At 42.2% G+C, this 27990-nt stretch overlaps 1 protein-coding gene across 2 annotated transcripts; it reads left to right on the top strand.

The window, feature by feature from the left end:
* Positions 1-15: 15 nt before the first annotated feature.
* NUCKS1 (nuclear casein kinase and cyclin dependent kinase substrate 1) lies at positions 16-27990 on the top strand. 2 transcript variants are annotated; one of them, XM_058669093.1, is made up of 7 exons: positions 16-266; positions 12042-12091; positions 13953-14058; positions 18547-18602; positions 21236-21388; positions 22146-22295; positions 22841-27990. In XM_058669093.1, the coding sequence occupies exons 1-7, from the start codon at positions 250-252 to the stop codon at positions 23038-23040; spliced, it is 732 nt and encodes a 243-aa protein (XP_058525076.1). In that variant the 5' UTR covers positions 16-249; the 3' UTR covers positions 23041-27990. The 2 variants fall into 2 exon arrangements, with proteins under 2 accessions (XP_058525076.1, XP_058525077.1); XM_058669094.1 differs by having other exon boundaries at positions 48-266; positions 22149-22295.

Genomic DNA, 27990 nt, shown 5'->3' with positions numbered 1-27990 from the left:
GTCCGGTGGCTTTGGCGCATTTTCGGCTGGTTTGATTCATCCATTTTGAAGAGACGGGGGAACGGGGGGTTCGTCGGATCCAGGGCCCCTGACTCCAAGAGCAGCGGAGTTTTTGAGAAGCCGGCAGCTCGGGGTTCGGCGGCAGCGGTCGCAGCGGCCGAAGCTCGGGGGGGGTGGGGCGCCGAGCGCGCGGGGTGGGGGGGGTCCCGGGCTTTGGCTTCTCGACTAGGTCCCGTTTCGACAGCGAACATGTCTCGGCCTGTCAGGTCAGTGCGGAGTCCGAGGCCTGGAGCGGGGTGGCGGGGGCTGGGGTGGAGTCGGGGGTTGGGGGGAAGGAGCGGCGCCCGGAGTGGGCCCTCCCCGGAGCCACGCGCGGCGGCCTCCGCCCTGGGTCGGGGCCCGCGCGCGCCCTGGAGCGTGGGGGGCCTCGCGGGACGCGCGGCGCGCGGGGCTGCGCGGGGGCGGCGGCGTGCCCGTGCGCGCGCCCTGCCCGCCCCGAGCCGTCGCCGCTGAGGCAGCCTCCCCCACCCGGCGCCCTGGAGCGGGCGGGGTGTCCCCGAATCCGCCCTGGGCCCGAGGGGCAGGTCGTGTGGAGTCGGCGCCCCCGACGCAGGCCTGGAGCTCGGTGGGGACGGGACGCTCCTCATCCCGCGCGTCTCGCCCCCCTTTCTCGCACTTCGCCCGGTCGTGGGGGCGTCGAGGGTTCCCCCCTGAGGCGGGATAGGGGGTGTTGCCCTTGCAGCGGGCGGGGCATTGGCCCCGCCTCCGGGGCCGGGCGTGGGCGGGACCCGCTTTTTTTCTCTTTCCCCCTTCCCCCTTGGGCCAGAGTTCGGGACTGGACCCCGCAAATAAGTGCCTGCGACTTTTCCCCCACCTCTGAGTTGGGAGAGAGGGAATCCCTAAAGTTGGCTCTTTGGTCCCCGCTGGAAGTGGCCTGGCGCGGGGACATGCCCAGGGAGGTGCGGGTTAACAGTGCGACCTAAATCCCGTGAGGTTCTCGTTCCACGCGCACACGTCGCCCGCTATTTTTGTCACCCCGTCCTTCCCCCCTCTCCGAGAGACTGTAACCATCCAGGGGCTTCGAGCACTAAACGATCGGACTGGTCTCTGGATTCCGACGAGTTGGCGCGGCCCCCGCGGCCGTGGACGCGCCCGGCGCAGCCTGGGGCCGCGGGGTGGAATGCGCCCGTTCGCGGGGGTGTGGCCTCGGCGGCGCCCGGCGCGCGGGCAGCGGCCAGCACGGGCCACTTTGAATGGACGGCATTGGGCGCTCTGCGGAGTGTTTTCTAAAAAGCTACAAGGTTTCTTTGGACAATAGTTGAACAGTTGTCGCTTCCCTGTCGTCATTCCAAGTGTTGTGGAAAGAGAAGTTCCTTAGGAGTTTGGGAGCCCGGGAAGTTTTATTCCTCATGGGTCTGTACCCGGACTGTCGTGCAAGGTGGTGGCGGTGGTTTGCGACTTCAAAAGCTGCGCTGGGGTGGGGGTGAGGGGGGAGAGCCGGCTCCTCCTGCCTTTCTCCAGCACCTTGGATAACCTGGCCATCTCCCGAGAAAGTTGTCGTTGGCCCCCGCGTGCCTGTCTCCTGTTAGTGTGTACACTCGCTCCGTGGCACTGAGAACGCACAGTTGGATCCATTCGTTTTCTTTAGGGTCGGTAAAAATGACTCTTACAATAAAGATTTCTTTTCTCTGGATTGGCTCTTTGGTCTCCTGGGAGCAATTACTGTATGGGGAAATTCTTTTTCTCTACCTTTGGAACTCAAGTTTTGACTTTTATTTTACTGTAGTGACTTTCGTATTTTCGATATTCATTTATGTTCCCAGATTGAGACTGGAACATGGACAGAACTTTTTGCTGTAAAACGTGGATTTTAAAAGGCAAAATAATGGGAAGAATCTTTTAATAAATACATGCTAGCCATTTTTTGGAGGCAGTAGGGTTTCTGCACAACTTTTAAAAATGTTAATTTTAACCTTAGTGATGAAGTTTCTGTAACTAATTTTTAGTCTTTTTTATATACTCGTGACCAATAATAAAGCAGAAATGATTAAACTTGAGTTTGGTGGTTTGTTAAATTTTGCAATAAAAAGACCTGGCTCCTTAGGGAAATGGTGTTTCAGAGTGGAATTGAAGAGTCTGTGTTACCACTAGGCCTTTAACACCCAAAAAAAGACATTGGCTTGATTTTAGAATAATGAGCTTGTTTGTTTAATGTCTGTATGAAAGGTAGAGAGCTCTTCCATCCACTGGTTCACTCCCCTTGTGCTCCCAAAAGCTGGATTTCAGCCAGACCTCAGCCCAGAGCCTGGAACTCTCATGTGGGTGGCAGGGATCCAGTAGTTTGGGCCATCATCCACTGCCTGCAGGTGCTTGAGAGGAAAGCTGGATTGGAAGCCAAGTAGTCAGGACTCAAGCAGGCCGTCCAGTGCAACACGTAAGCCTCCCAGACAGCAGCTTAGCTTGCTGTGCCACAGCCCTGCTGATCAGTTTTTCAGGAACAAATATGTTGGAAAATGCCAGTGTTGCGGCAGTAGTTCTGAGGTATTTTTCTGTTCTTAGACCTGTATATAGTTTTACAGTTTCACTGATATCCAGTTTTACCATAAATATTTATTTTTGTGTTACAAGGAATTTGAAAATTGAAAGGGTGTTTTTGAAATATGCTAATGATTCCCTGCAGACCAAGCTCCAGGTGAATCCTGTGATGGAGCAGTTGGCTGCAGCGCTGTTTCCCCTAGCCCTGGGCCTAGCATGTTATTTACTTCATTAATTTCTTGGTAAGGCAGACTCACAGAGAAGAGACAGAAAGGTCTTCCATCCGCTGTTTTGCTCCGCAAATGGCCACAGATGACTGTGGCCAGGAGCCGCCTCTGGATCTCCCACACAAGCACAGGGAGCTGGATGGGAAGTGGAGCAGCCAGGACACAAACTGGTACCTGTATGGGATCCTGGCACTTGCAAGGGGAGAATTAGCCTATTGAGCCAGTGCACTGGGTCCTAGCATGTTATTTTTTTCTTAGCATGTTATTCTTAAGTAACTGTCTTTACTTTTTATAGTTCCTGGCTTATAAATGAGAGCTGAAATATCTTAGGCCTTAGATTCAAATTAATAGCGTAAAATTATAGCCTTGGAGCTAGAGGAAATTTAGGCAGACTTGCTTCACAGAGACTTAATAGGGGCTGGGATGTGGGAAGAGCCTTGCATCACACAGTAGTAAGTATACCACGATTGGGTCTAAACTAGAAGGGTTTTTTTGTTTGTGTAAAGATTTATTTTTATTTGAAAGGCAGATTTTAGAGGGAAGGGGTGGTAGAGCAGGTCTTTTTTCTGGCTCACTCCTCTAGTGGCCACAACTGCCAGAGCTGACGCAATCAGGAGCTTCTGCCAGATCTCACATGTGGGGGCAGGGTCCCAAGGGCTTGAGTCATCCTCCACTACCTTCCCAGGCCTAAAACAGGGAGCTGGATCAGAAGTGGAGCAGTCAGGGCACAAACCATCGCCCATATGGGATACTGGGGTCACAGGGCAAAGATTTGCACGCTGCGCCACTGTGCTGGACCCTTAGATTTCTTAATTTCAGTCCTCATCCTATTCTCCCAACTCTCATAATCCCTTTACCTTCTGTCTAGGCAGTATTTTCAGGGTTGAACAAATCGCGCACAGTGTAGCATTTCTACCTTGTCAGATTTACTTAGACCACAGGAAAGGAAGCAGGCCTGGGGAACTGACTGGCTTGCCCAAACTAACTAGAAACCAGTTTTCTTGAAATCTCACTTGGTGTAGTCAGAGATCCTTTCCCTTACTCGGAGCGATCCAAGTCACATCCATCTAGTGCTCCTCTTCGTACCTTGCAGGTGCTTGGCAGCTTGTTTTTTATGTAATTCTTGAGACTGCAAGGAACTTGTGCTGTTGAAAGGAGGGTGATGGGAGATTAGACATGTTTGTGTGAGAACGAACAACTTTCCTGAGTCCAGATTGCTTTCTTTCAAATAACTGTGTGCTGTTGTCTCTAGACTAAAATTTACTGCCGAAAGCTTCCCAAAGTCAACAGTTAAAGAGCAAGGTCAGAAACCCCTGGGCATTCAGGGTGGTGCGAGGACACACGCATAGTTTCCTAGGAAATAGAGTTATGGCTCAGCCTGGCTCCTTTATATTTCTTAAATTTACATGTCAAGGGGCTCGGCAGTGTGGCCTAGTGGCTAAGGTCCTCGCCTTGATCCCATATGGCCGCTGGTTCTAATCCCGGCAGCTCCACTTCCTCTCCATCTCTTCTCCTCTCAGTATATCTGACTTTGTAATAAAAATAAAATAAATCTTTAAAAAAAAAAATTTACATGTCAAGTTCCTCTAGAAAGAATCCCTTTTGTGGACTTGGCCTTCAAAGACATGCTATCAAAGATAACACGCAGTAATTTATAAAGTGAGTAATGGCAGGGAGTTGATTTTGTGAAAACCTTAAAGCATTCACCTTTTCTCGACCTTCATGTAATTAGCTATGCTAAATATTATAATAGAGTGCTTAAAATGCAGTTTTCAGAGTAGCATACCAAACATTTTTAAAGAAAATTGCAGTGAATTTGTGAAATTCTATGTTAAGGACTTTATTTTTTTTTTCTTTTGACATCTGTATAACATTTAAGAGTGGAGCTTAAAGAATATGTTTAGAAGTTATACACTTACATCATAATAGCAAAAAAAGTGTGAACCCGAATTTCCTGAGTGCAAAGCTAGCCTTCATTCACGGTGCCATGCTTGCTTAATCTTTGGCATGAAGATGGCTAAGTGTTTGCTTATTTAGCAGTCTATACAGTGGTCTTTATGTACATGTTTCTGTGGAAAATATTTTAAAGCACACAGACCAAAACGTCTCCTGAGCATTTTTGTCCAATATTTAAAGTCATTGGAGATAACTTCTTTAAAAGATTAATTTTTTTTTATTGGAAAGTCAGATATACAGAGAGGAGAAGAGACAGAGAAGAAGATCCTCTGTCCGTTGATTCATTCCCTAAGTGGCTGCAACGGCCAGAGCTGAGGCAAGTCAGGAGCTGGGAGCTTGTGTGATTCCCACACGGGTGCAGGGACCCAAAGCTGTCCTGAACTCCCTTCCGAGGCCACGGCAGGTAACATGTTGGGCAGCGAGGCCGCCAATATTAGAACCGGCACCCATATGGGATCCTGGCGCATCCCGGTAGCCACTAGGCTACCACACCGGGCCCAGGGATAACTTTTTAAAAGAAAAGTATTACATAAAGGGCCCAGTGCTATGGCCTAGTGGCAAAATCCTCACCTTACACAGGATCCCACGTAGGTGTCAGTTCATGTCCCACGCTTCACTTCCCATTCAGCTCCCTGCTTGTGGCTTCCAAGGGCAGCAGAGGATGGCCCAAAGCTTTGGGACCCTGCACTAACTTGGGAGACCTGGAGGAAGCTCCTGACTTTGGATCAGCTCAGCTTCAGCCATTGTGGCCACTTGGGGAGTTAACAAGTAAATGGAAGATCTTTGTGTAAATATGTCTTTCCAGTAAAAATAAATCTTTTTAAAGCATTAAATTAAAAACAGCTTCAGAGATTAATTCTGGGTTCCTGAGTTTACCAGTAGTGACTCTGAATCCAAGGAACTAAAGTAGAGGTAATAGGCTGGAGTTGAGAGTGCAGTGTTGGCCCCTCTCCTGTCCTTCATATCTATGGAGACTTTTTCCACAGTCTCTTACTGACCCACATCCCTACTTCTGAACCTAGTTCAAGAACTTAAGGTGGAAATAAAGTGTATGTTAGTGTGTCATATATGCATATGACATGTGCAATATGTGATCCTGTAATCAGTCATGCTAGTATCAGATGCATTTTCACACTAAGGTAATGAAAATAAAAGGTTTCACACATAGGTCAAGTTTTGCCATCATCACACAAAGGGCCTGCAAAAAGTTCCTGGAAAATGCATATTATGAAAATTAAGTTGATTTTGACTTTTTTGCACCAAGTATCTTTTCTGCTTTCAACAGAATTTGTTGAAATACCTTTGGATGAAATAGGAGGGGGAAACAGGTTTATTTTCAGAACTTTATAGATTCCCAAATTGGTATTTGAGATTGTACACCTTGACATAAAAGCATCAATTAAAAAAATCTCCAGAATCACTAGGCCTGTCACTTAGGGACTGTTCGGTTCCAACAACTCTGGCAGGTTTTTCACATGTGTGTTACACAATCAGGCAGTAACTGTTCAAGGAAGGTTACCATGGCCTCATTTTCGTGAGACCTGAGTTTTGTCTGAATGAATTTTCATGGTTCGCCAGTGAGAGAAGCAGACGTTTAATACAAATGTGAGTAGCCTGAAGAGCTGGTGTGGTCTTCCCCAGATGTGATGTCTCACTGTTACTCTTTCTTTTTAAAGATTTATTTGTTTGTTTTTATTTTTATTGCAAAGTTAGATACACAGAGAGGATGAGAGACAGAGAGGAAGATCTGTTTAAATCAATAGTCCTCATGCTGTTGGCTTCCAGGGATGTTATCTTAACATTTGATTCCATTTTGTTTTTAAAACATAAGTGATTTTGGAGATAAGCAGGTTTCTTTAATGCAAAACTTAGTGCTAATCATGTTTCATCATTCCTGCACATATTAAACAGGTTTATTTTAACGTGAACTTATAAGACAGTTTACTGTCTTGTAAAATGCTTTCAGTTTAAAAACTCTTCCTGAAATTTAAGAGCAGGAAGAGTTCACATCTGCTTATTCACCTCTCTGCTCCAACCCCAACCCCTCTCCAAACACCTGCAGTGATCAGGATTGAGCCAAGCTGAAGCCAGGAGCTGGGGCCTAAAATCTAACTTTCCCAAATGGCTTTCATGAACCCAGTTGCTTGAAACAACACTACAGTTGCCCATGGTCGGCCTCCGCAGGAAGCTGGAGTCTAATCCAGCTCTGCTAATGGTCTGGAAAATAGTGGTAGATGGCCCAGTACTTGGACCCCTGCCACCCCTATGGGAGACCTGGATTTAAAATATGTATATATATATGTATTTACTTACTTTATTAGAAATGTAGGTTTACAGAGAGAAAAGATCTTCTGTTCGCTTGTTAACTCCCCAAATGGCCACAACAGCCAGGGCTGAGCCGGTCTGAACCCAGGAGTCAGGAGCTTCTTCTGGGTCACCCCTGTGGATGCAGGGTTCCAAGGCTTTGGGTCATTCTCTACTGCTCTCCCAGGCCACAAGCAGGGAGCTGGATAGGAAGTGGAGCAGGCAGGACACAAACTGGCACTCATATGGGATGCCATGCTTGGAGGTAGAAAATTAGCCGTTGAGCCAATGTACTAGCCCCTCAACTAAGCAATTTTTACAAAATATTTTTTAAAGCGTTTAAACTTCATTCCTGTAATGAAATTTTGTGTTGGCCTCCCCGTTCTTGTTAGTGATACTCATTCTATTCTAAAGAGCTAGTGTGCTTTGGCAATTAATATTTAAGCATTGATGGTTTGAGAAATTTAGTGTGTTTTCTGTTAGAAATGAAACTTTCTGTGCATGGGACTTAAAAATGTTAAGTGCTCACAAATTTGCATTTTGACTTGATTTATAGATGTAATTTCTGCACTAATATTTTCATCTTTATTTTAAATGTATATATGGTATGGATGATATGTATAATTCATATAAATATGTATTCATAGTAAATATTATGAAAATATGTAAGCACAGGAAATGTGAAACTAAGCAGAATGACACTGAAGCATCAGATACTAAGCAAGATGGATGATAATAAAATTTAGCACTTATATTAGAAAAAAAATGTTAAGTGCTGAGCCTTTATCCTAGTATATCTTTGTAATTTCCAATTTTCCTAGCAACAGGTTCATTTAAAAAAATCTATTTGAACCCTAAGTAAGGCACATTTTTTAAACATAGCCCTTGCTTTATGATGCAAAAAATCAGCAATGTTTTTTCAGTTTGCTATTGGTTCAGTCCATGGATAACCTTAACCCACAGATTAGAAGGGCTGACTTTGTAGGGCTAGAGTGCTATTTAGGGTGAGTGTCGGAAGGCCATAATTTGGGGAACGAACCAACTTACTGTCAAGCATTATAGCGAATTAATGCAAATGGCCCTTGTGTTTTGTAGATGACTGTTTTTGACTAGTTACCCTTAGGACAGCTTCTATACTCCCACTTTGCTCTAGTTTTGACATTATGCAAGGAATTCTGATCATTCTGGTTATTGTCAAACCTTGAAAGTTAAAATATTTGCTGATTCAAAGGGAGAAATGAACTTTCAATTTAAATTTGAAATATACTTTTTTACATAAAATTGGTCAATGTAGCATTTCTTTACTTCTGTTGAAAAGTCTCTATTGAATAGTATTTTTAATCTTATTAAATTTAAAGTAGCAAAGTGTCTCTATAGAAGAAAGGGATTCTTTGTCCTGAGAGAGTTATCGGTTGAACTGGAAGTACCTGTGTTCTAGCCCTCCTCCTTGCCTTGTAGCCTTTTCCTCACTGCTCTTCAGCCAGGGCTAAGTTGCTGCACCATCAGCTTCGTTTCTTGGGTTCAGTAACCCTATAAGGAAGCAACAATCCCTTGGCCACAAAAGGCACACTTTACCTGAGCAGGCATGAAAAATGAATAATTATAGATTATTAGCAGAGAACTCAGGTTACTGAGGGGCTGAGGTGTCTGATCTGAGAGGAAGTGATGTGGACAGCACTCTAGGATAGGGAACAGCCGGACCAGATGGTTACCAACAGCAAGACTAAAGGAATTACAAATGTCCTGGGTTGCTTGGGTAAGTGACTACAAGCCTAACAGGAGATTGGGCATTAATTCTTTAAAAAATTAAGCTTCTACAAAACTTGGCCCTAAGAACATTCAAGTGCCTGCTTTACCTCATTCTGTACCAGAATTGTGGCTGTAAGTAAAACATGGTTGTTTTTGTCATGGCACTTGGGTCTGTGACCCCAAAAATGGTATAGGGGAAAGTGGGAGGTGTGTACAAGGAGGGCTGTTTACAGTAGGAAATACAGTATTTGGGGCTCAATGTGATAGCCTAATGGCTAAATCCTTGCCTTGCAACCACTGGGATCAGATATTTATGTCCTGGCTGCTCTACTTCCCATCCAGCTCCCTGCCTGGGAAAGCAGTCAGGGATGGTCCAAAGCTTTGGGACCCTTCACTCATGTGAAAGACCTAGAAGAAGCTCCTGGCTTCACATAGGCTTAGCTCCGGGCTTTTGGGCCACTTAGGGACTGAACCTTCATTCTGTATCTCCTTCTCTGTAATTCTGGCTTTCCAATAAAAATAAATCTTTAAAAATACAATGTCTTCCATTAGTAAATTTTGTAAAATTTTTTTAGATCTGTTAGGCAGCTTAGTTTGTTGATTGCAGCAGGAATGACCTAGTACCAGCACCCAAGATTCCAAGTTACCCAAGTTTCCATATTTATTACTGTATTATGCCTTTCTGGAGTGTTCCCAGTGATAGTCTTAAGAAAAAGCCATCATGAACAAACAAAATATTTTGTTTGTTTGTTTGTTTTAAGATATATTTTTATTTGAAAGGCAGATTTTAAAGAGGGAGAGGAAGAGAGACCTTCCTTCTGCTAGTTCTTGTACTCCCACATGGCCACAACAGCTTGAACTGTGCCAGTCGGAAGCCAGGAGTCCAGGAGCTTCTTCTGGGTCTTCCTTAGGGGTACAGAGGTCCCAGGAACCTGAGCTCTCTCCCAATGCTTTCCCAGGCAATATACAGAGCTGATTTAAGTGGAACAGCCAGAACACCAACTGGTGTTCATATAGGATTTCAATGGCACCACCACACTGGCCTCCTGTCTTATCCATTTGTAACTGTTAAGAGTTCGTAAGTGTGAAGTATTTCCACATGGTTGTATGACAGATCTCCAGAATTCTTAGTCTTGTGAGGTTGGGACTCTCGCTATTAAACAGCCTCTCCCCGTATTCATCTCCCTCCTAATCTACCCAGCTCTTTCTACTCTAGGTCCTTTATGAAAGTAGAATTAATAGTCATGTTTTTAAAATGGGCTTTCCTACTGGTATGATATCTGTATTAGTTTCTTGTGAGAGCATGTTTCAAAGTTTTGTTAAGCTATAGGAAATAATACAAAATTCCTTTAAAAAAAATTCCCCTTATAAAACAGATGGTGTCACTATACCTTCTACTACTACATCTAAGGCCCAAGCCACATGTTCAGAATTCCTCTCTCCATCTGTTGTCCTGGCACAGCTGGAAGATGGGGCTGTGGCTTGCATTCTGGCTTCCCTGTCTGATGTTAGTGGTATCTTCCAAAAGCTGTACAACCAGGAGTATTCTGCTCAGGTCTAAGTGGAGATGGTGGCATGTATCTCTATATCATGTATTTTTTTAAAGATTTTGTTTATTTTTATTGTAAAGTCAGATATACAGAGAGGAGGACAGACAGAGCTGAGCTGATCCAGAACAGGAGCCGGGAACTTCCTTCAGGTCTCCCACGCAGGTGCAGGGTCCCAAGACTTTGTCTGGTCCTCGACTGACTGCTTTCCCAGGCCAAAGCAGGGAACTGGATGGGAAGTGGGGCTGCTGGGACTAGAACTGGCGCCCATATGGGGATCCCGGCGCATTCAACGCAAGGACTTTAGCTGCTAGGCCACTGGGCCAAGCCCTCTTTCATATATATATATATATATATTTAATGAAAAAGTATTTTTGTTTTTTCATGTATATTCAGTATATTTTTTTAAAGATTTTTTATTATTATTGGAAAGCCGGATATACACAGAAGAGGAGAGACAGAGAGGAAGATCTTCCATCCAATGTTTCACTCCCCAAGTGAGCCGCAACGGGCCAGTGCGCGCCGATCCGAAGCCGGGAACCTGGAACCTCTTCCAGGTCTCCCACGCGGGTACAGGGTCCCAAAGCTTTGGGCAGTCCCGACTGCTTTCCCAGGCCACAAGCAGGGAGCTGGATGGGAAGTGGAGCTGCCGGGATTAGAACCGGTGCCCATATGGGATCCCGGGGCTTTCAAGGCGAGGACTTTAGCTGCTAGGCCACGCCGCCGGGCCCTATTCAGTATATTTTTTATGTAAGGCTTTTACAAGGATAGTATCATGAAATTTTTTTAGTTTCCAAAAGAGGGATTTTTAAGATGAATACAAAGTTGGAATTGGAAAATTTTTTTCAAGATACTAGTAGATGCCTTACCTGTAGGAAATAGTACAGGTCATCATAAGTCTATGAGATTTTCGTATCTTCAGTTATACATCACATTTAAAAAAAGCTTTGATGGGACTGTTATTTTTTGTTTCCTTTGTAAGACTTAACTTTGTGCAATTATAATTTTTGTTCTTTATCATTTAACTATCTAAAAGTATCTCTTACCTTGAAAAATATTAGTAATACTTATCAGATCTACATGTATATGTATATATAGCAGTATGATTAAAATAATGCTTATAACTTTGGCTTGTAAATGTGTCTAATGGATGTGGCATTTGGTTCATTTTGCTGATTGTGTGCATTATTGGGGAGGTGATTTTTGTGGGGAAAATAGTATTTGAGTTATCACTGAGATAATCAATATGAGGACTGTAGCTCAAAATACTTTAGATTAAAGCTCTCCTTTCCTATAAGTGTGAAGTGTGAAGTGCTTTGACTGAAGTGGAAACTATGAAAAAAAAGTAATCCTCAGAGGCCAGTGTCCGTCCTTATGGTGAGAATGCCAGCTGGGCTGCCCATGCGCCGTATCAGAGTGCCACTCCTCCTCATGCCCTCCTCGAAGGTAGCCAGGACTGGCAGCTCCAGGGGCCGCAGTTCCAGGGGCTGCAGCCCCGCCCCGCGGGGGAGGCCTGCATGGAGTTCTTAGATCCTGGCTCCACCTGACCTAGTCCCCGGTGTTTGAAGAGTGAGCTAGTGGATAGAAGCTTGTTCTCTTTTGTGTCTCAAGTGATTCCTAAGTTAATTTTTTCAATGTTCTAATTCTGTTTATAAAACAAAATTGGTCTAATAGAAAAAGCCTATATTTTAATAGTTGTAATTAGAATCTCTTCTTTTTACAGAAATAGGAAGGTTGTTGACTATTCACAGTTTCAGGAGTCTGACGATGCAGGTAAGTTTTGTGATTTGAGCAAATGTTAAGTTTGACCGGTAGAAGAATTGCCAGCTTGTGTAGTTTATTCAGTGTGCTTTAGGAATAAGGTTTGTTTTTAACTCTTAGAATATTTTCTAAGCTGTATCAGTGAACACAAAAACATGAACTATGTGGATTTTAACTTGTCCTTAATAAATTGTTGATAATAAATACACTTAAGTGATTTTTTTCTTACCTTATTTTGGACTGTAAAATTTAAATAGCCAGGGTCCAGCACAATAGCCTAGTGGCTAAATCCTGGCCTTGCAACCACTGGGATTACATATGGGTTTCTGTTTGTGTCCTGGCTGCTCTATTTCCCATCTAGCTCCTTGCTTGTGGCCTGGGAAAGCAGTCGAGGATGGCCTAAATCCTTGAGAGCCTGCACCCTTATAGGAGACCTGGAAGAAGCTTTAGATTGGCTCAGCTGTGGCCATTGTGGTCACTTGAGGAATGAACCAGTGGATGGAAGATCTTTTCCTCCTTGTCTCTATATATCTGCCTTTCCAATAAAATAAATAAATAAATAATTTTTGAAACAAAATAAAGTGTAATTGAAGGTCTGCTGTAGTCTTATATTCTACCCTGTAATATTTTTGTTTACTTGTATCGTTTTACTAAAAATTAATTGAAAAATCCCTTCTAGTGGTTACAATATTCCACAATTAAATTTAGGCTGTGTCCAAATGTTTAGTAATAGCTGAGGCTCCAGGCTACTTCCATTCATTGTCTGTATTGGCATAGCACATGGTTTTGAAAATAATCAGCTTGTAAGGTAATTTTCTTTTAGGTTTATAGGACTTTAAAATTTTTTATTGTTTTTTGTTTGTTTGTTTGTTTTGGTTTTTAAGAGAATAGAAAGAGATTTCTGTCTGCTGTTTTGCTTCCCCAAAAGGCTACAATGGCCAGGGCTGATCCAAGTCTAAGTCAGGAGCCCAGAGCTTCATCTGGGTGTCTCTTGTGGATGGCAGGGGCCCATATACTTGTATTAATCTCCACTGCTTTCCCAGAAAGGTTAGCAGGGAGCTGTGACAGAACGGAATAGCCAAGGCTTGAACTGGTACTTGTACTTCTGTGTGGATTCTTGGTGTTGAAGCTTAGCTTACTGTGCTATAGTGCTAACCCCTTATTTTGCTTTTGAAGCATAGTATTCTCAAAAGCAGAGTTTACAAAGTATGTATTTAATACTTAGTTTAGAATGAATTTCCTTGATAGCATTAATTATAAAAGTTTAAAAATTTTCACAATTATAAGAGTTGAACTTGTTTGAAACATGATGGTAATCCATTACTGTAGTAATTTCACTTATGTTGGAACATACAGAATTTTTATGAAGCTGTGGAATAATAAGAGATGCTTGCTGATATATAAATTATTATAATGCAGATTGGAAGGTAATATACAGCAGTAGAGGTTAGATAGTGGGACTGCAGTGGAAAATAATCTAAAATAGTGAAAGGGGCCGGCATTTGGCATAGTGGTTACTCTGATTGGGATGCCCAAAGCCCATTTCAGAGTGTGTGGTTCAAGTACTGGCCCCTCCTTTAAGCCACCTGCCTACTAATGTGCAGCCTGGGAGGACTGTGGCTCTCCATCCGCCTGTATCTGTGCTTCTCTGCCTTTCAGATAAAGTACAAATGAATAAATGCTTTATTAAAGTGAAAGAAGCAAATCTTGCTCTTCTGACCTTTTGTTGTTGTTGTTTGTTTATCTATTCATACTATACAGTGCCAGATGTTCTCTGCTGAATCGGCCTCCAAATGCCCACAACAGCCAGTTAGGATTTTTAACATCTTAAAATTAAATATAGGAAATTTATTTTTTTAAATGTTCCATTTAGATGAAGATTATGGAAGAGATTCAGGCCCTCCTGCTAAGAAAATTCGGTCATCTCCCCGAGAAGCTAAAAATAAGAGGCGATCTGGAAAGAATTCACAAGAAGATAGGTAAGAGCATTGTTTTATCTTTCTGTTTTCACTGTTATTACACTGAAATGAGGGCAGTCCGTGATCTCTTAATTGGTAGAATCTAAACATGCATTTGGAAAGTACTAGCCCATTTAACATCTGGCATTTTTCATATTCTCTCAGGCTATGCTTCTGGTCTAGAAGTGTGTTTGAATTTAACTGATCCAAGTGGTCTGTAAGAAGGCCTTTGTTACTGCCTCACACTTCTCTGAACATAAGCAGAAAGATGACTTAAATATGTCGTTTGTTACCTCCAGGTAATGTTGACACTTTGCAGTGTTAGTAAGTCACCTGTTAGATGAAATTGCAAATCACCGACAGAGTTCACCACAGCCTGCAGTTGAGATGCATGGCCTGCTAAGTTTTGCTGTCTCATAACTAATTCTGCTTTGTTAATAACGTAATCATGTGGAGCTGTTTCTTTTTAAAATTAACTTCATTTTATAGGCTACAGTGTGACACTTCAGTGCATATATATAGTGTGTACTGATCAAAACAATAATCGGCATTTCCCTTTCTCTGACATTACTGTATGATCTGAGGATCTAAGATTGCTGCTTCTGTTGTTAGTATAATATATATGACTATAGTCTCCCCAGTGTGCTGGGTAACACTAGGAACTTTGCTGTTGATCTAACACTGATGTTCTGTGTGCATTGTCCCATCCGCCTTCCTCTCCATCATCCCCTTCCAGCCTGTAGTAATCATCATCTGGGTGCAGGGGTTTTTGGTTTCCATGTAATGAACATGTGGTATTTGTCTTTCTATATCCAGACTACATCAAACTTTGCATGCTATATGCTAGTTCTATCCATTTTGCACTGAGTAGCAGAATTTCCTCCTTTATCATTATTTATTTTGTGAAGATTTTTATTTGCTTCAAAGGCAGTTACAATGAGGGGAAAGAGAGAAATCTGTTGGTTCACTTCCAAAATAGCCTAAGTGGCCGGGCCTAAGCCAAGCTGAAGCTGGGAGCCTGGAGCTCCATGCAAGTCTGTCTTGTGGGAGGAGGGCTGTCTTCTGCTGCTCTCCCAAGGAGCTGAATCGGAAATAGACCTGCCAGAACTTGAACCGGTGCCCGTGTGGGATGTGGCTCAACACTGCACCGCAACGCTGGCATCTCCTCCTTACTGCTGAATAATATCCCAGTTTATTTTTTCATTCACAGTACTGCCTAAAAAAGGTGGTGTAACTGGTGCCTCTTTGACACAATGACTGTCTTTTGGATGTACCCATAGTAAGATTGCTGTATCATATAGAAGCCCTGTTTCTAGTTTTGTAAGGAGTTTCCATACCTTTTTCCATCGTGGCTGTGAATTAACATTTTCACTGACAGCACATGATATTCCCTTTTTCCATATCCTTGCCTGCATTTGTTCTTTGCCTTTTAATAGTAAGCATTCTAACAGATGAGGTAGTATTTCATTGTAGTTTTCTGTTGTTTTACAAACAGATTTTACAAAATGAGCTATAATTTTAATGTGATTGTGCCTTGTGTGACCAGAGATTTTAACTTGTGCCAGTGTGTTTAAAACTGTGCACGCATTTGTTATATTTTGTGTGGCATTATTCCAGAGATTTCGGTGATGGTGAGGATGGTAAGCAGTGCCAGCTGCTTCTTTACATCATTGCTAAGTTCTCAGAACACCTCTGTTAGGTTAGGCGTTGTTAACTTGGGGCATTTTTGTGATTTAACCAAGGCTACCCAGCAGATAGACAAATAGATTTTGAAATCATGTCTGTTGGACCTCAAAGTCCATTTTCTAAATACTAGGTTATGCCACTTCTAAAATAACGCTGCCACAAATGAGCAGTTCAAAGAAATGAACTTATATTTCTCACTAGTTCTTCTCAGAAGCTTGGAGCTTAGAAATCACAATAAAGTATGTGCTTTTATCTAGTATGTTTTATTTGCTTTTATTGCTAGTTTCTAATATTTTCTTAGCTAGAATAGTTTAGAAATGTGCTTTTGAGAAAAATAATACAATACTATGCTGTTAGGAATTAAGTCTTCCAAAATTCCATTGTACATCTGTTCTGATTTTAATGGTAGTTTTTATTGGGTTCATTTACTGTATTTCCCCTCACAATGAGCTGCTTCGTGATTTATTAGAATATAATGTCTCCTTGATTTTATTATCCTCTTCTAAATGTGGGAATGATTGAGATGAGTGCAGTTTTTATTGCCACCTGTATTTAAGTGCCTTTGGTGTTTCTTCAGAATAGTGCTGTGTTGATTTTCCTATTATTCTTTTTTTTAAAAAAAATATTTATTTTCATTACAAAGTCAGATATACAGAGAGGAGGAGAGACAGAAAGGAAGATCCTCCGTCCAATGATTCACTCCCACATGGGATCCTGGCGCGTTCAAGGCAAGGACCCCAGCCACTAGGCCATGCTGCCGGGCCCATTTTCCTATTAGTCTTTATTTTAAAAGTTCAGCTTCTACTTGACCCTGCTGTGATGGTGTTCAAGGATTAATAGCCTGTATAAATATAATAAGAACGAGAGAAAATAGTGTAATCTTTCATCTCTGCGTTAGAATTATGAGTTAAAGGCCCAGCGGCATGGCCTAGTGGCTAAAGTCCTCGCCTTGAACACACCGGAATCCTATATGGGTGTCGGTTCTAATCCCGGCAGCTCCACTTCCCATCCAGCTCCCTGCCTGTGGCCTAGGACAGCAGTAGAGGACGGCCCAATGCTTTGGGATGCTGCACCCGTGTGGGAGACCTGGAGGAAGTTCCTGCTCCTGGTTTTGGATCGGCACAGCACCGGCTATTGTGCTCACTTGGGGAGTGAATCATCAGACGGATGGTCTTCCTCTCTGTCTCTCTTCCTTTCTGTATATCTGACTTTGTAATAAAATTAATAAATAAATAAATCTTTTAAAAAAATTGTGAGTTAAGATCCTTATTTTGCATGAAACTATAGTCTTCAGAATTAAGACGTGCCTTGGGCCTGGTGTGGTGGTCTAGTGGCTAAAGTCCTCGCCTTGAACAGTGCTTATGGGCTAGGTCCTTGGGCCCCTGCACCTACATGACAGGCTGGGAAGAGGCTCTTGGCTCCCAGCTTCAAAGCAACTCAGTTTCAGCAGTTGTGGCCACTTGGGGGGTAATTAGTGGATTGAAGACCCCCTCCTGTCTGTCCTTTCTCTGCAAAATCTGCCTTTCAAATAAGAGTGACTAAATCTTTAAAAAAAAGAAAAAAGAAAAGAAAGGTATCTTGAATGTCAAAGCTTCTTAAAACCTTTAGGAGCAATCCTGAGCTCCCTTTTATCTTCTTCCTGGCACAAGGCACATCTGTATGTTCATGTTTCTAACATTGGGGGCAGAAATTTTTAGGAGATGATTGCTTTACTTTGGTTTTGTTTTTTTATGTGTCTTTGTGTGTGTGTGTGTGTGTGTGTGTTTATACTCTGCCTTATCGGTAGTAGACATTTTTTTTTTAATTTGTTTTTACTAGAAAGAGTTATACCCAAACTTGCAACCTTGTATGATGACCAACTAATGTCACAGCAATTTGGATGACCCAGACCATCACTCTGTATCCCACACCTCCAGGGGCTCCTTTACCGGAATGACACCCCATTTCACCAGGAAGTAGCTAGAAGACATCTTCGCCATTTACCCCTAACAGAAGTAGAATGTGGGATTCCAAGAGTGAGGTCTGAGACAGTCCAAGCCTGCTGAAATCTTGGCCACACCTACAAGTGTGCATAAGCTTTACCCATCCATTTCCTAACTGGTTAAGAGACCACCAATGGAGGAACCTTTTACCTGTAGCTTCCCACCCAACAAGGAGAACTCAGGGAATGCTTAAAATCCCAAGACCTTTCTTCAAACCTTTGGTGTCTCTCCCTCTCTCCTTTCAAGAGGCACCCCACCTCCCAGCTCTCTCCGGAAGGTGGTTTCCCCGCTCATGTGGTTAGTTTGCTAATAAAACTTCTCTGGGAAAAAGAAAGAAAGAAAGAGTTACTGAGAGATCTTCCATCCTCTGATTCAGTCCCCACATGGCCACTGTGGTAAGAACTAAGCCGATTCAAAGCCAGGAGCCACGAATTTCTTACAGGTTTCCCACATGGGTGTAGGGACCCAAGGACTTAGGCCATCTTTCACTGTTTTCCCAGGAAATAGCAGAGATCTGGATCAGAAATGGAACAATTAAGACTAGAATCCATATCTATGAGATGCTGGCACCAAAGGTGGAAAATTGTGTGCTGCACCATGCTGGTCGCTAGAAGATTTTTTTTTTTAATGTTCTTGTGATATAAAAAAGCTTTAGTCCATGTTTAAATAGATTCTTTTTTTTTTCTTTGAGTGTTTAGAAGCAATTTTATTTGGCATCTGCTTGAGCATATTGTATGTAAATAGAGAAATAAAAACTATTTTCCATGTTCTTAATCAGATATTAGATACATATCTTCACTTAGACTTTAAGTAGCGTTTACTTTTTTTCTTCACTTTACAGTGAGGATTCGGAAGAAAAAGACGTGAAGACCAAGAAGGACGATTCTCCCTCAGCAGGTAGTAAACTGTCACGAGACGGGCATAATTCTCTTCACATTTATTCTTTAGCTAGTAGAACAGGTTATTGATGTGCCAAGCACTGTTGGTCAACACTATCTTCAAAGAGCCCAGTGATTCTCACCAGTTTTGTCTCAGGGCTTATTATAGTCACCTGTGAAGCTTCTGAAAACACGTGTTCTGGGTCCTGCCCAAGAAGCCAGCTCAGGAAGTCTAGGTGGGATGTCGTGCTCTGGCTTTAGCTCCAGATCATCTCAGGTGTAGTCCAAGCTCAGAACCATTTACATGAATAAATACAAGGCATCAAATGAGTAGGATAGCATGTCTATCTGTATGTAACCTAACACCAGCAGATACGGAAGTAGTGACCGATGCAAGCAAGAAACGCAAATGTAGGTTGCTTTCAGTCCCATTCTTTTTAGCTTGGAAGTGGTTTTTTTGAAACGACCACAGAAAAAGCTTTCTCACAAGAATTGTAATGTAGAAAATGAATGTGAATTAATGAGGAGCCTCTATAGCCAAATCCATCCTGATGTCATTATGCACTGTTGTGGGTTCTGAAATGTCATTTTCGAAAGTCAAAGAATTTGAGTCCATGTGGCTCCCGGCCACTTCGTATTTGAACTGTGGTCCCCTCACTTGCCTTCCTCACACTGCTTTTTGACTCAAATGTAGGGTTAGAAGAATTTCTGCTACATGTCAGTCCCCTAAACCACTTTGCATTATCCTGTTTAGGCATGCAGTGTATATGTAAACAAGATGGTGACCATTTTCAGTAGTTAGTGAGCTTGCAGTGACCTGACTGACGCTGTGATTTGCCTTGTGTGCACTGATTTGCATCTCACATGTCTGAGCTTTTTGAGCTCTTCAAGGTGACTAACTACTAATATTAAGCGCAGCCTTTAGCCAGGGAGGTTTGGGATTATTAGGATCTGCCAAGGTCAGCATTATTTGTGTGTAGAGGAGGTATTTGGCAGTAGAAGTAATGAACACTGACTAGGAATGTCTTTTGAAGAGTGATAGCTAAACCTTAATAGAACAACAAATCAGGAAGTCTATCAGCTTGCCCTTTAGCAAATTTATTCACAAACACAATTATGTGTTGAAAGCTTTTTAAATTGACTATAGTATGTGAAAGTAATTTCGAAAGATTATTTGAAAGGGTGAGACAGAAAAGAAAACAATCTCTGTCCACTGATTCACTCCCCAAATGTCTACAATAACCAGGACTGGGCCGGTCTAAAGCCAGGAGGTAGGAACTTGTGTACTGGGGCCTTTATCTGCTGCCTTTGAAGGTGCATTAGCAGGAAGCTGGATAAGAAGTGAGAGTATCTAGAATTCCAACCAGAATTCCCATTTGGAATGCAGGTGTTTCAAGTGGCAGCTTCACCCGCTGTGTTGCAAGGCCTGCCCCCAGATTAATTTTTCTTAAAAAAATTGCTGAGGGGTGTTTAGTTAATTGTTCTAAACATGTGCTTTAAAGATTTTCCTCAGTTCTCTTCCAATTGAAATAGTTATAGCTCAATCATTGTGAAGGGTAGTAGTTTGAAATTATTTTGCAGTTTACATGTTTGATGTCTTGGGATAAGATCAACGGAAGGGGTTCAATGGAAGGGGTTCAGCACAGTAGCCTAGTGGCATAAAGTCCTCACCTTGCATGCACTAGGATCCCATATGGGCTCTGGTTCATGTCATGGTGGCCCCGCTTCCCATCCAGCTCCCTGTTTGTGGCCTGGGAAAGCATTGGAGTACGACCCAAAGCCTTGAGACCCTGCACCCACATGGGAGACCCAAAAGTTTTCCTGACTTTGGATCGGCCCAGGTCCAGCCTTTACGGCCACTTGGAGAGTGAACCAGCAAATGGAAGATCTTCCTCTCTGTCTCTCTTCCTCTGTGTATCTGACTTTACAATAAAAAAAATAAATTTTTCAAAAATAATTTTTGAAAGATCAATGAAAGACATTCTATTTTTTTTTTAATGATTTATTTAAAAAGCAAATCATTAGAGAGGGAGAGAAGTCTGTCCTGGTTCAGACCCTAGGGCTAGGCCAGGCAAGAACCAGGAGCCAGGAGCTCCAACTGGGTTACCCCCGTGAGTGGCATGGACCCACCTGGGCCATACTCTGTGCCTTTTCTGATATTTAAGGGAGCTGCACATGGAGGAAGAGTAGCTGATATTTGAACCAGTACTTCAGGGTGGAATGCCAAAACTCACAAGCATCACATTAACCTGTTGTACCACATTACCAGCCCCCATTCTTTCTGCTTACAAACATTTTTCAACTTTAGCTATTAAAAGCAGTGACCATAATTTTGAAGGTAATTGAAAAATTTAGGGTGAAATAATTTCTTAAGTTTAAAGTATGTTAAGGAACCTGTCTTCATACTTTTTCATCATTCCTCTTGCTTAAAACTACATGCCTAAGTTTTATGTGTAATGGATAGAGTCTTACTCGAGTTTCTTTTCTGTGAACTTTAGCTGTGGTGATTGTTAAGGCTAGAGTTAATTTACCCTTGTAGGATGAAGTAAAGCCTCAGCTTATGGCCTATATTTGCTACTGGGCTGGCTTTATAGAGAGCTGTCAAATGCAAAATGCTTTGATCATTGGATCAAGATAACTTTGATATTGCAGAGGACAGTGAAGATGAAAAAGAAGACCACAAAAATGTGCGCCAGCAGCGGCAGGCAGCATCAAAAGCAGCTTCTAAACAGAGAGAGATGCTCCTGGAAGATGTTGGCAGTGAGGAAGAGCCAGAGGAGGAAGATGAGGCACCATTCCAGGAGAGTACGTGCACCTGGCCTGTGTATTCTGATTGTTTGTGATTGCCGTTTGCAGTTCCTGGTCTTCAGGCATTTTCTAGGATGCTAAATGTTACAACCAGTACCTTAAGTGCTAATGCCCATTAGTAATTTAGGAGGGTCAGAGAGTCTGGATTGTTGGCCATTCATGGAGGTTGCATTCTGTTTGCTGACATCTGTGTTCAAAGACAAAATGAACAGTTATTATTATTAGAGTTAAAATTATGCTGAGTGCTGTAATGGGGATTTGTATGTTAATCTGTCTCCCACAAAAGAAAATAATGACAACAAAATTTAGATGTTTCATGGGTTCAGCTTAGTTATATCTGTTTTTGCTTTGTATGCAAATTTATTGTTTCATTCATTCAAAACTGGTACAAAAATCCAGTTCAGGTCAAGATGAGTTTCGTTTGGTCCTAACCAGTACTACCACATGGGACTGAAAGTTTAAGTACAAGTTATTTGGTGGATTTAGTTTTGATCCAGATTGTCTCACCTTTTTGTTTTCACCTACTCTCTGAATCAATTGGTAACTGAACCCTCACATAAGGTGCGTGCTGGAGGCAGTTGATGAATGGGGTTTGGGACAGCTCCAGCTATGCTGGTGGCTCAACAACAAATAGAATCCAGTAGTGTTTGAATCTGAAGTATCATCCTCCCACCATTCTTAGCGCTCTTTCCCTTTGTTCACTTGGAAGGATGTGTACATTAAGTTGGACGTTGAAATTCTTCTTTCCTCTCAGAAGATTCCGGCAGTGATGAAGATTTCCTAATGGAAGACGATGATGATAGTGACTACGGCAGTTCAAAAAAGAAAAACAAAAAGATGGTTAAGAAATCCAAACCTGAGAGAAAAGAAAAGAAAATGCCCAAACCCAGACTAAAGGCCACAGGTAAGCTTTGCAGAAGTGAAATTGAATTCCTGCTTTCACATGGATGTTGTGGGACAAGATGTGAGGCCATTGCATGGGATGCCCACATTTCTATCGGAGTGCTGGTGCAATTCCTGGATTCTCTGGTTTTGATCAAGCTTTCTTCCTACCAGTGTGCCAAAGAGGCTGTAGATGGTGACTTAAGTTTTTGGGTCGCTACATAAGGGAGACCTAGATAGAGTTTCTGACTCCTGGTTTCTGCCTAGCCCAGCCCTGGCTGTTGTAGGCATTTATGTGAGTGAACCAGCAGATGGAAGATCTGTGTCTTTCTATCTTTGTCATTCTGCCATTCAAATAAATAGAAATGAAATAAATTGCAGTTTTAAAAACTTCAAGAGCCAGGGCCTGGCGTGATGGCTCAGTGGCTGAATCCTCATGTTGAGAGCGCCAGGATCTAATGTGGGCGCTGGTTTGTGTCCTGGCTGCTCCGTTTTCCATCCGACTCCTGTTTTTGTTGGACTTTTTCTCTTGCCTTCCCCGAAATCTTTTCCTTTTTTTCCTTTCAGTGACACCAAGTCCAGTGAAAGGCAAAGGGAAAGTGGGCCGCCCCACAGCTTCAAAGGCATCAAAGGAAAAGACTCCTTCTCCCAAAGAAGAGGATGAGGAACCAGAAAGCCCCCCTGAGAAGAAAACATCAGCAAGCCCCCCACCCGAGAAGTCAGGGGATGAAGGGTCTGAAGATGAAGCCCAGTCTGGGGAAGATTAAAAGTGGTGGTGGTTGGGGGAGAGATTTTATTAAAAAAGAAAAAAGAAAAAAAAAGATAAAGAGAGGGGGAAAGAGAACCTACTTAAGATAAAACGTGGTTTTGGCAATGGCTCGACTCGTGGGCTTTCAATGCTTTCCTCCATGTGGTGGAATTCTCAGTCTCTTTTTCTCCCTTCTTTCTAAGAAAACCATTGTATGTTTAAGTTACCTTTTGATCTATGGGTTTTCTCTTTGCCACCCTGCCCCTTTCCAATGAAAGCCATGTCAAATTAATCACTGGATTGACTGCTTCATCTTTTTATTTTTAAAGGAAGGTTTGTCACAGTTGTAAAGCAATAAGATTTGAGTTAAACGCTATGGAAACTGCTTTTTCTAAACTATCTGAAGTTGAACATAAGCAAAACAAAAAAGGGTCAAGTAAAAAATGATGGACTTTTCAGAACATCAGCTGTCATCTAATCGGAGATGGTGTGTCTGTGAAAACAAGTATGATTGTCTTGGAAATCATGACTTGACATGTCCCCTGATGAGGCAGGGATAAGATAAAGATGAATTCTGAATTATTACTAAAAGTACTCCTATTTTTTACCTTGGGGCAGGGGGAGGGGAATGGACTTCCCTGGCCTTATTCGAGGGTGTGGGTTTTCTTTTTTATTCCATCACCAGTAATCTCAAAGAGACGCGGAGCCATTGATCCTTTGAGCTCACTCTAGTCTTTAGAGAGCTTAAATTATGAAATCAGGGGCCACCAAAACTGAACTCACTCTTGATTTCTTATTTCATTCTCTAGTTCATGTTTTAAAAATATATATGTATCCTTTTTTAAAAAAATAAATTTTAACCAAGGATCAAAAGAAAACCCCACCCTAGAATTTAAATGGCAGAATGAATCTATATGAATTTCTTCTCAAACTGACGGTATTTAGGTTTCAAGCAAATAAAATTCCAGTTAATGTGAAACTCGGTCACAAAGAAATGAGATTTTTTTCCCCCCTTTTTTAAGCTCTAAGTGTATGCTCAGACTCCATGAGAGCCACGCTCTGTTTTTATTTGGGGATGAACATTTTCCTTTTCATATTCTTGCCTTCCTAGATAGAAACATGGGAAGTACATCTAGCTTCCTGCTGCTATGTAACACACTGCGCTCCCTCCCCCAGTGCCTCCCAGCTCCACTCCAGGAGATGGTTCTCCTGACTCTGCTCTCCTGTCACTTCCCACCCTTTCCTTGATGGGAGTGTGTTAAATGCTGCTTCCACATTACTCAGTTTGCTCGCATCCTTTTTGCCCTGCTTACTACTCACATTATTTAAAGCAGAAGACTGGGCCTCACCAGAATGAAAGGAATGAAGCGTTTTAGGAGGCAGACATGCAGTGGATAACACAATGCACATGCCTTAGGAAAATGGGATGGATCTGTAGGGTTAGCCCTCCACATCCTAATGCCGCAAGCAGGTAGAAGCAAGGTTTAGGGGTCCTAGTATTCTAAGAAGTTGATAAGTTAGTGACGATTTACTTACGCATTTTTCCTGCCCTTTTAATCTAGCTGTGTTTCCTTACTACCCTATTTGTGTGATTTTTTTTTTTCTCCTGTCTCAAGTGACAGCATGTTTTTTCTCAGACAACATGGATTTCTTGCAGATTTTCCTAGACAAAGGGTGATTGTTTCTGGAATCTTTTTACCCTGGTTTTAAGACAGTTTCAGAAACATTGTTACTTTTAACTCTTCTGCATTGATAAGAGTGAATAGCGAGCTTTTTAGTCACATAGCCAAAAAGTACAGGATTTGAGCCCGAGTAGTGGTGGGTCTGTTATCTTTCCTGGTGGTTCAGTTTGCAGCAGTGGACTTTGTCATGAGGGTGTTGTAGATTGTTCTGTTTGCTCTAGTGGGTTTGCCTAAGTTTCCAGTTTTAACAGCTTTGTGTCCATAGAGTAAAAACAATTTCCAGTGTTTCCACCATGCACTTCTTCCCCCCCTTTTTTCTTTTTTAGGGGCTTATAATGTCTTACATTCCTATTAACATTTGGGCTTTTATTAGGTTTTAGTTTATGAAGATTGAAAGGGAGGGCTCTTTTAAAATTTTAGCGTGTGTATGTGTGTGTGTGTAAAACAGCCTCTTTATATCCTGCTCTGACATTTCTCATTGTCATATGCACACATATATACTGGTAATTCTATCTTCTAGATTACCTATACGTTGGATTAGTCTTTTTTAGGACTCCTTTGAAAATTAATTCATTAAATGGATGAATGTGTCATTTTTCTAGTCGGCTGGACAGAAGTATCTGCCTCCGTGTAAAGCAGTCTCCAAATGGCCTTGGTGTTCTTCGGTTTTTATGGGTGGTTTCAAATCTAGTCTTCCCCTCAAATCTTTCATGCAGATAGGAAGATAGTTGTGACTCAACTGGAAACAGGTGCTCAGTAGTCGGGCTTGGTAGTGATGTCAGGACGCACTATAGCTAGAGGCCTGTAGTGACTGGCCTGGCCTGGGGCACCGCCCTTGACTGATCTTCCCCATGTTGTCTGTGCCTATGGTGAACTGATGGTAGCACTTACTGTCTTTGCAAAGCTCAGGTTAGGGGACGTTCAGTTTGAAGGTGCCTGTGTTGCCAGAGTTTCCTAGGTTGACCTTGACAAAAGTGGGCATCTGTACTGACTGACACTACATTTTGGTTCCTATGCCTCTTTTTTCATACCCCTACCCGCCCCTACAGATTTGGGTAGCTTCTGTCTCAGCTGATCCTGCTGCTGCTGTTGGCTCTCATCTCAGAATTGTTGGGGGCTCTGCGGGTGACACAAAGGATTTGTTTTCATTTTTGTCGTGATGGATTTGTCTTGTGTTCTTGCCTCGTTAAAATATCTCTACGCCATCTTGATTCCATAAAGGACAGTGATTGTTGTCATTCTTGGGGAGTGATGAACGGGAATCTTTACATCTTGTATAGTAAGTAGTTCAGTTCCCTTGAAGGAGCTTTGGTGGTGAATTTCTTTTTCACAATAACTGGTTTACCCAGTTCAGAATCATAAATGACATACTTTTGTGACAGATTCAAATAGCATTTTGTTACAGATAACAAATCAAGAGTGGAATTGAAGGTTATAAATCTAGTAAAAGTGTTTGACATTCTTGTGAATTTAATCAGCTAAGCTGATGAATTTTTTTTTAAATCTGTGATCTCTCAAGTGAACTAGTTTCTCTTAGAAGATGCTTTGAGAGCTATAGAGAGCAAGAGTAGATTTGGATCTCACAAGCAAGTGGGAAAGCTTTAAAAGAGATCACAGCTTCTGTTGCTTTTTGTAATGAGGCACGGGCCCTTCGCTGGCATCCTCAGAGGCTGTGCTGAGAACAAATGACCACCCTAGGAGTTGGGGAAGAAGATGCCGAGGTCATGGGCTTTGTGATGTTTAGACTGAGATACTTACCTAGAACAAGTAATATCTATTTCCTGCCTGCTCTCAAGGGTTTAAAATTGTCTCTTTCTCTATGGATGAAGCTGCATTTATTTGAAGCGAAGAGTAGATTTATTGACTATTGGGACATCAAGCTGTCTATAGCTAAGTTTCAATCTTGATCTGTTTTCCCCTCGTCTTGGGTATACTCAATACAACATGAATCTTTTTTAATCCCAAGTCCATAAATTACACTTTTTTCATAGCCTAATTCACAAATTCACAGTGGTGCTGACTGTGTAATAACCACTATTGGGAAAAATCCCATAAACCTGCCTGTTGCCATGCCAATGGAGCGACTAAACTGGTGACATCTGTGTGAGCATGCTTTGTGTGGCGGATAGAATGCCACCATTGTGCATACACTTTATACATCGGGGTGAAGGGAGGGTTTTCTAGATTATGGGGGGAGGGTAAAATTGGGTTGCTTTTGTCCCTTTTTTGATGGATGTGGGTATAGTATTCAGTTTATGCCCTAAAATAATATGTATAAACCTCCCCCTTGAAATATTGTTTGTGTGTGTGTGTGTGTGTCTGGGGATGTGTGTTTGTATATGTCTGGCTGTTAAACCTTTGTCTTAAGGAAATTAGTGAATTCCTTTCTTTTTTTTCCCCTCCAGAAGTATTTGTTACAAGATTTGTAAATAAGAGCTCTACTTAGTTTGTTTACCATGAATGTGTTGCAGCAAAGCTTACCTGATTCCTGTAAGATGTACGGAGACTCTTAAGACTTGCCAGGTTAGGCAGCAGCCAAGTTCTCAATAATTGTTCACCTTGCTTTGTCTCTCAGGCTTTGATTTTGCCAGCTCTAAAACTCCCAGTCTTCCTTGATTTTAGTCCTTAATCTTTTGTGTTCCGAGCAGGAAGGGTAAAAAAGAGGAAGAGGGACCTGCTGAAGCGTATTAACAAATGAGATCGACCTTTCTTCACACTGCAGTGTCGTTAGCCAGGTGATCAGACACCAGAGGGTTGGGCATTCTTGCAATACCTTTACAGTGCTGAAATCTGCAGCATGGTACTAAGAAAGTTAAAGTTTGAATGTAACCACTTTATTTAAAAGTTATTTTCCTTTAATTTAAATGAAACGGGGTTGAAGTGAACATGATTTGTTGACCATGTTCGTGAATTATAGATGCAACATGCATTGGTAGAATCGTGTGATGGTCTTTTGTGATACTTAATTTTTACATATCCCAGTCTCTGTAGGTATCTGCATAGACAAAGAAAAACAAAACCCCCGCTTCGCTTTTACGGAAGGGTTTCCAGGGCTGCGTGTCTGCTCCTGTGCTCTGTTAAGCACGTGTATCCTTTGCTTGTATTTTGTATTAAAAAATAAGAAAAAGAACCTTTACTGTTGAGCATGTTGGCATTGTCCCCCTTTATTTTTTTCTCTTTTGGGGACATTTTGAAGCAAGTTATTCTTTTTCTGTTCTTTTTTTCCTTTTGTAAACTTTTTTTGGTTTTGTTTAAAAATGGCTTTATAAAAGGGCTTTTACAACCCA

This window comes from Ochotona princeps, chromosome 10, assembly GCF_030435755.1.
Source record: "Ochotona princeps isolate mOchPri1 chromosome 10, mOchPri1.hap1, whole genome shotgun sequence".
In the NCBI taxonomy this organism is placed as follows: domain Eukaryota; kingdom Metazoa; phylum Chordata; class Mammalia; order Lagomorpha; family Ochotonidae; genus Ochotona; species Ochotona princeps.
This window is presented reverse-complemented; position numbering and strand designations above follow the sequence as displayed.

Excerpts from the sequence above, each read along its gene's own strand:
- NUCKS1 (XM_058669093.1), top strand. Across the intron at positions 12,092-13,952 it reads TCAGGAGTCTGACGATGCAG|ATGAAGATTATGGAAGAGAT; the intron begins GTAAGTTTTGTG and ends TGTTCCATTTAG. Across the intron at positions 14,059-18,546 it reads AAGAATTCACAAGAAGATAG|TGAGGATTCGGAAGAAAAAG; the intron begins GTAAGAGCATTG and ends TTCACTTTACAG.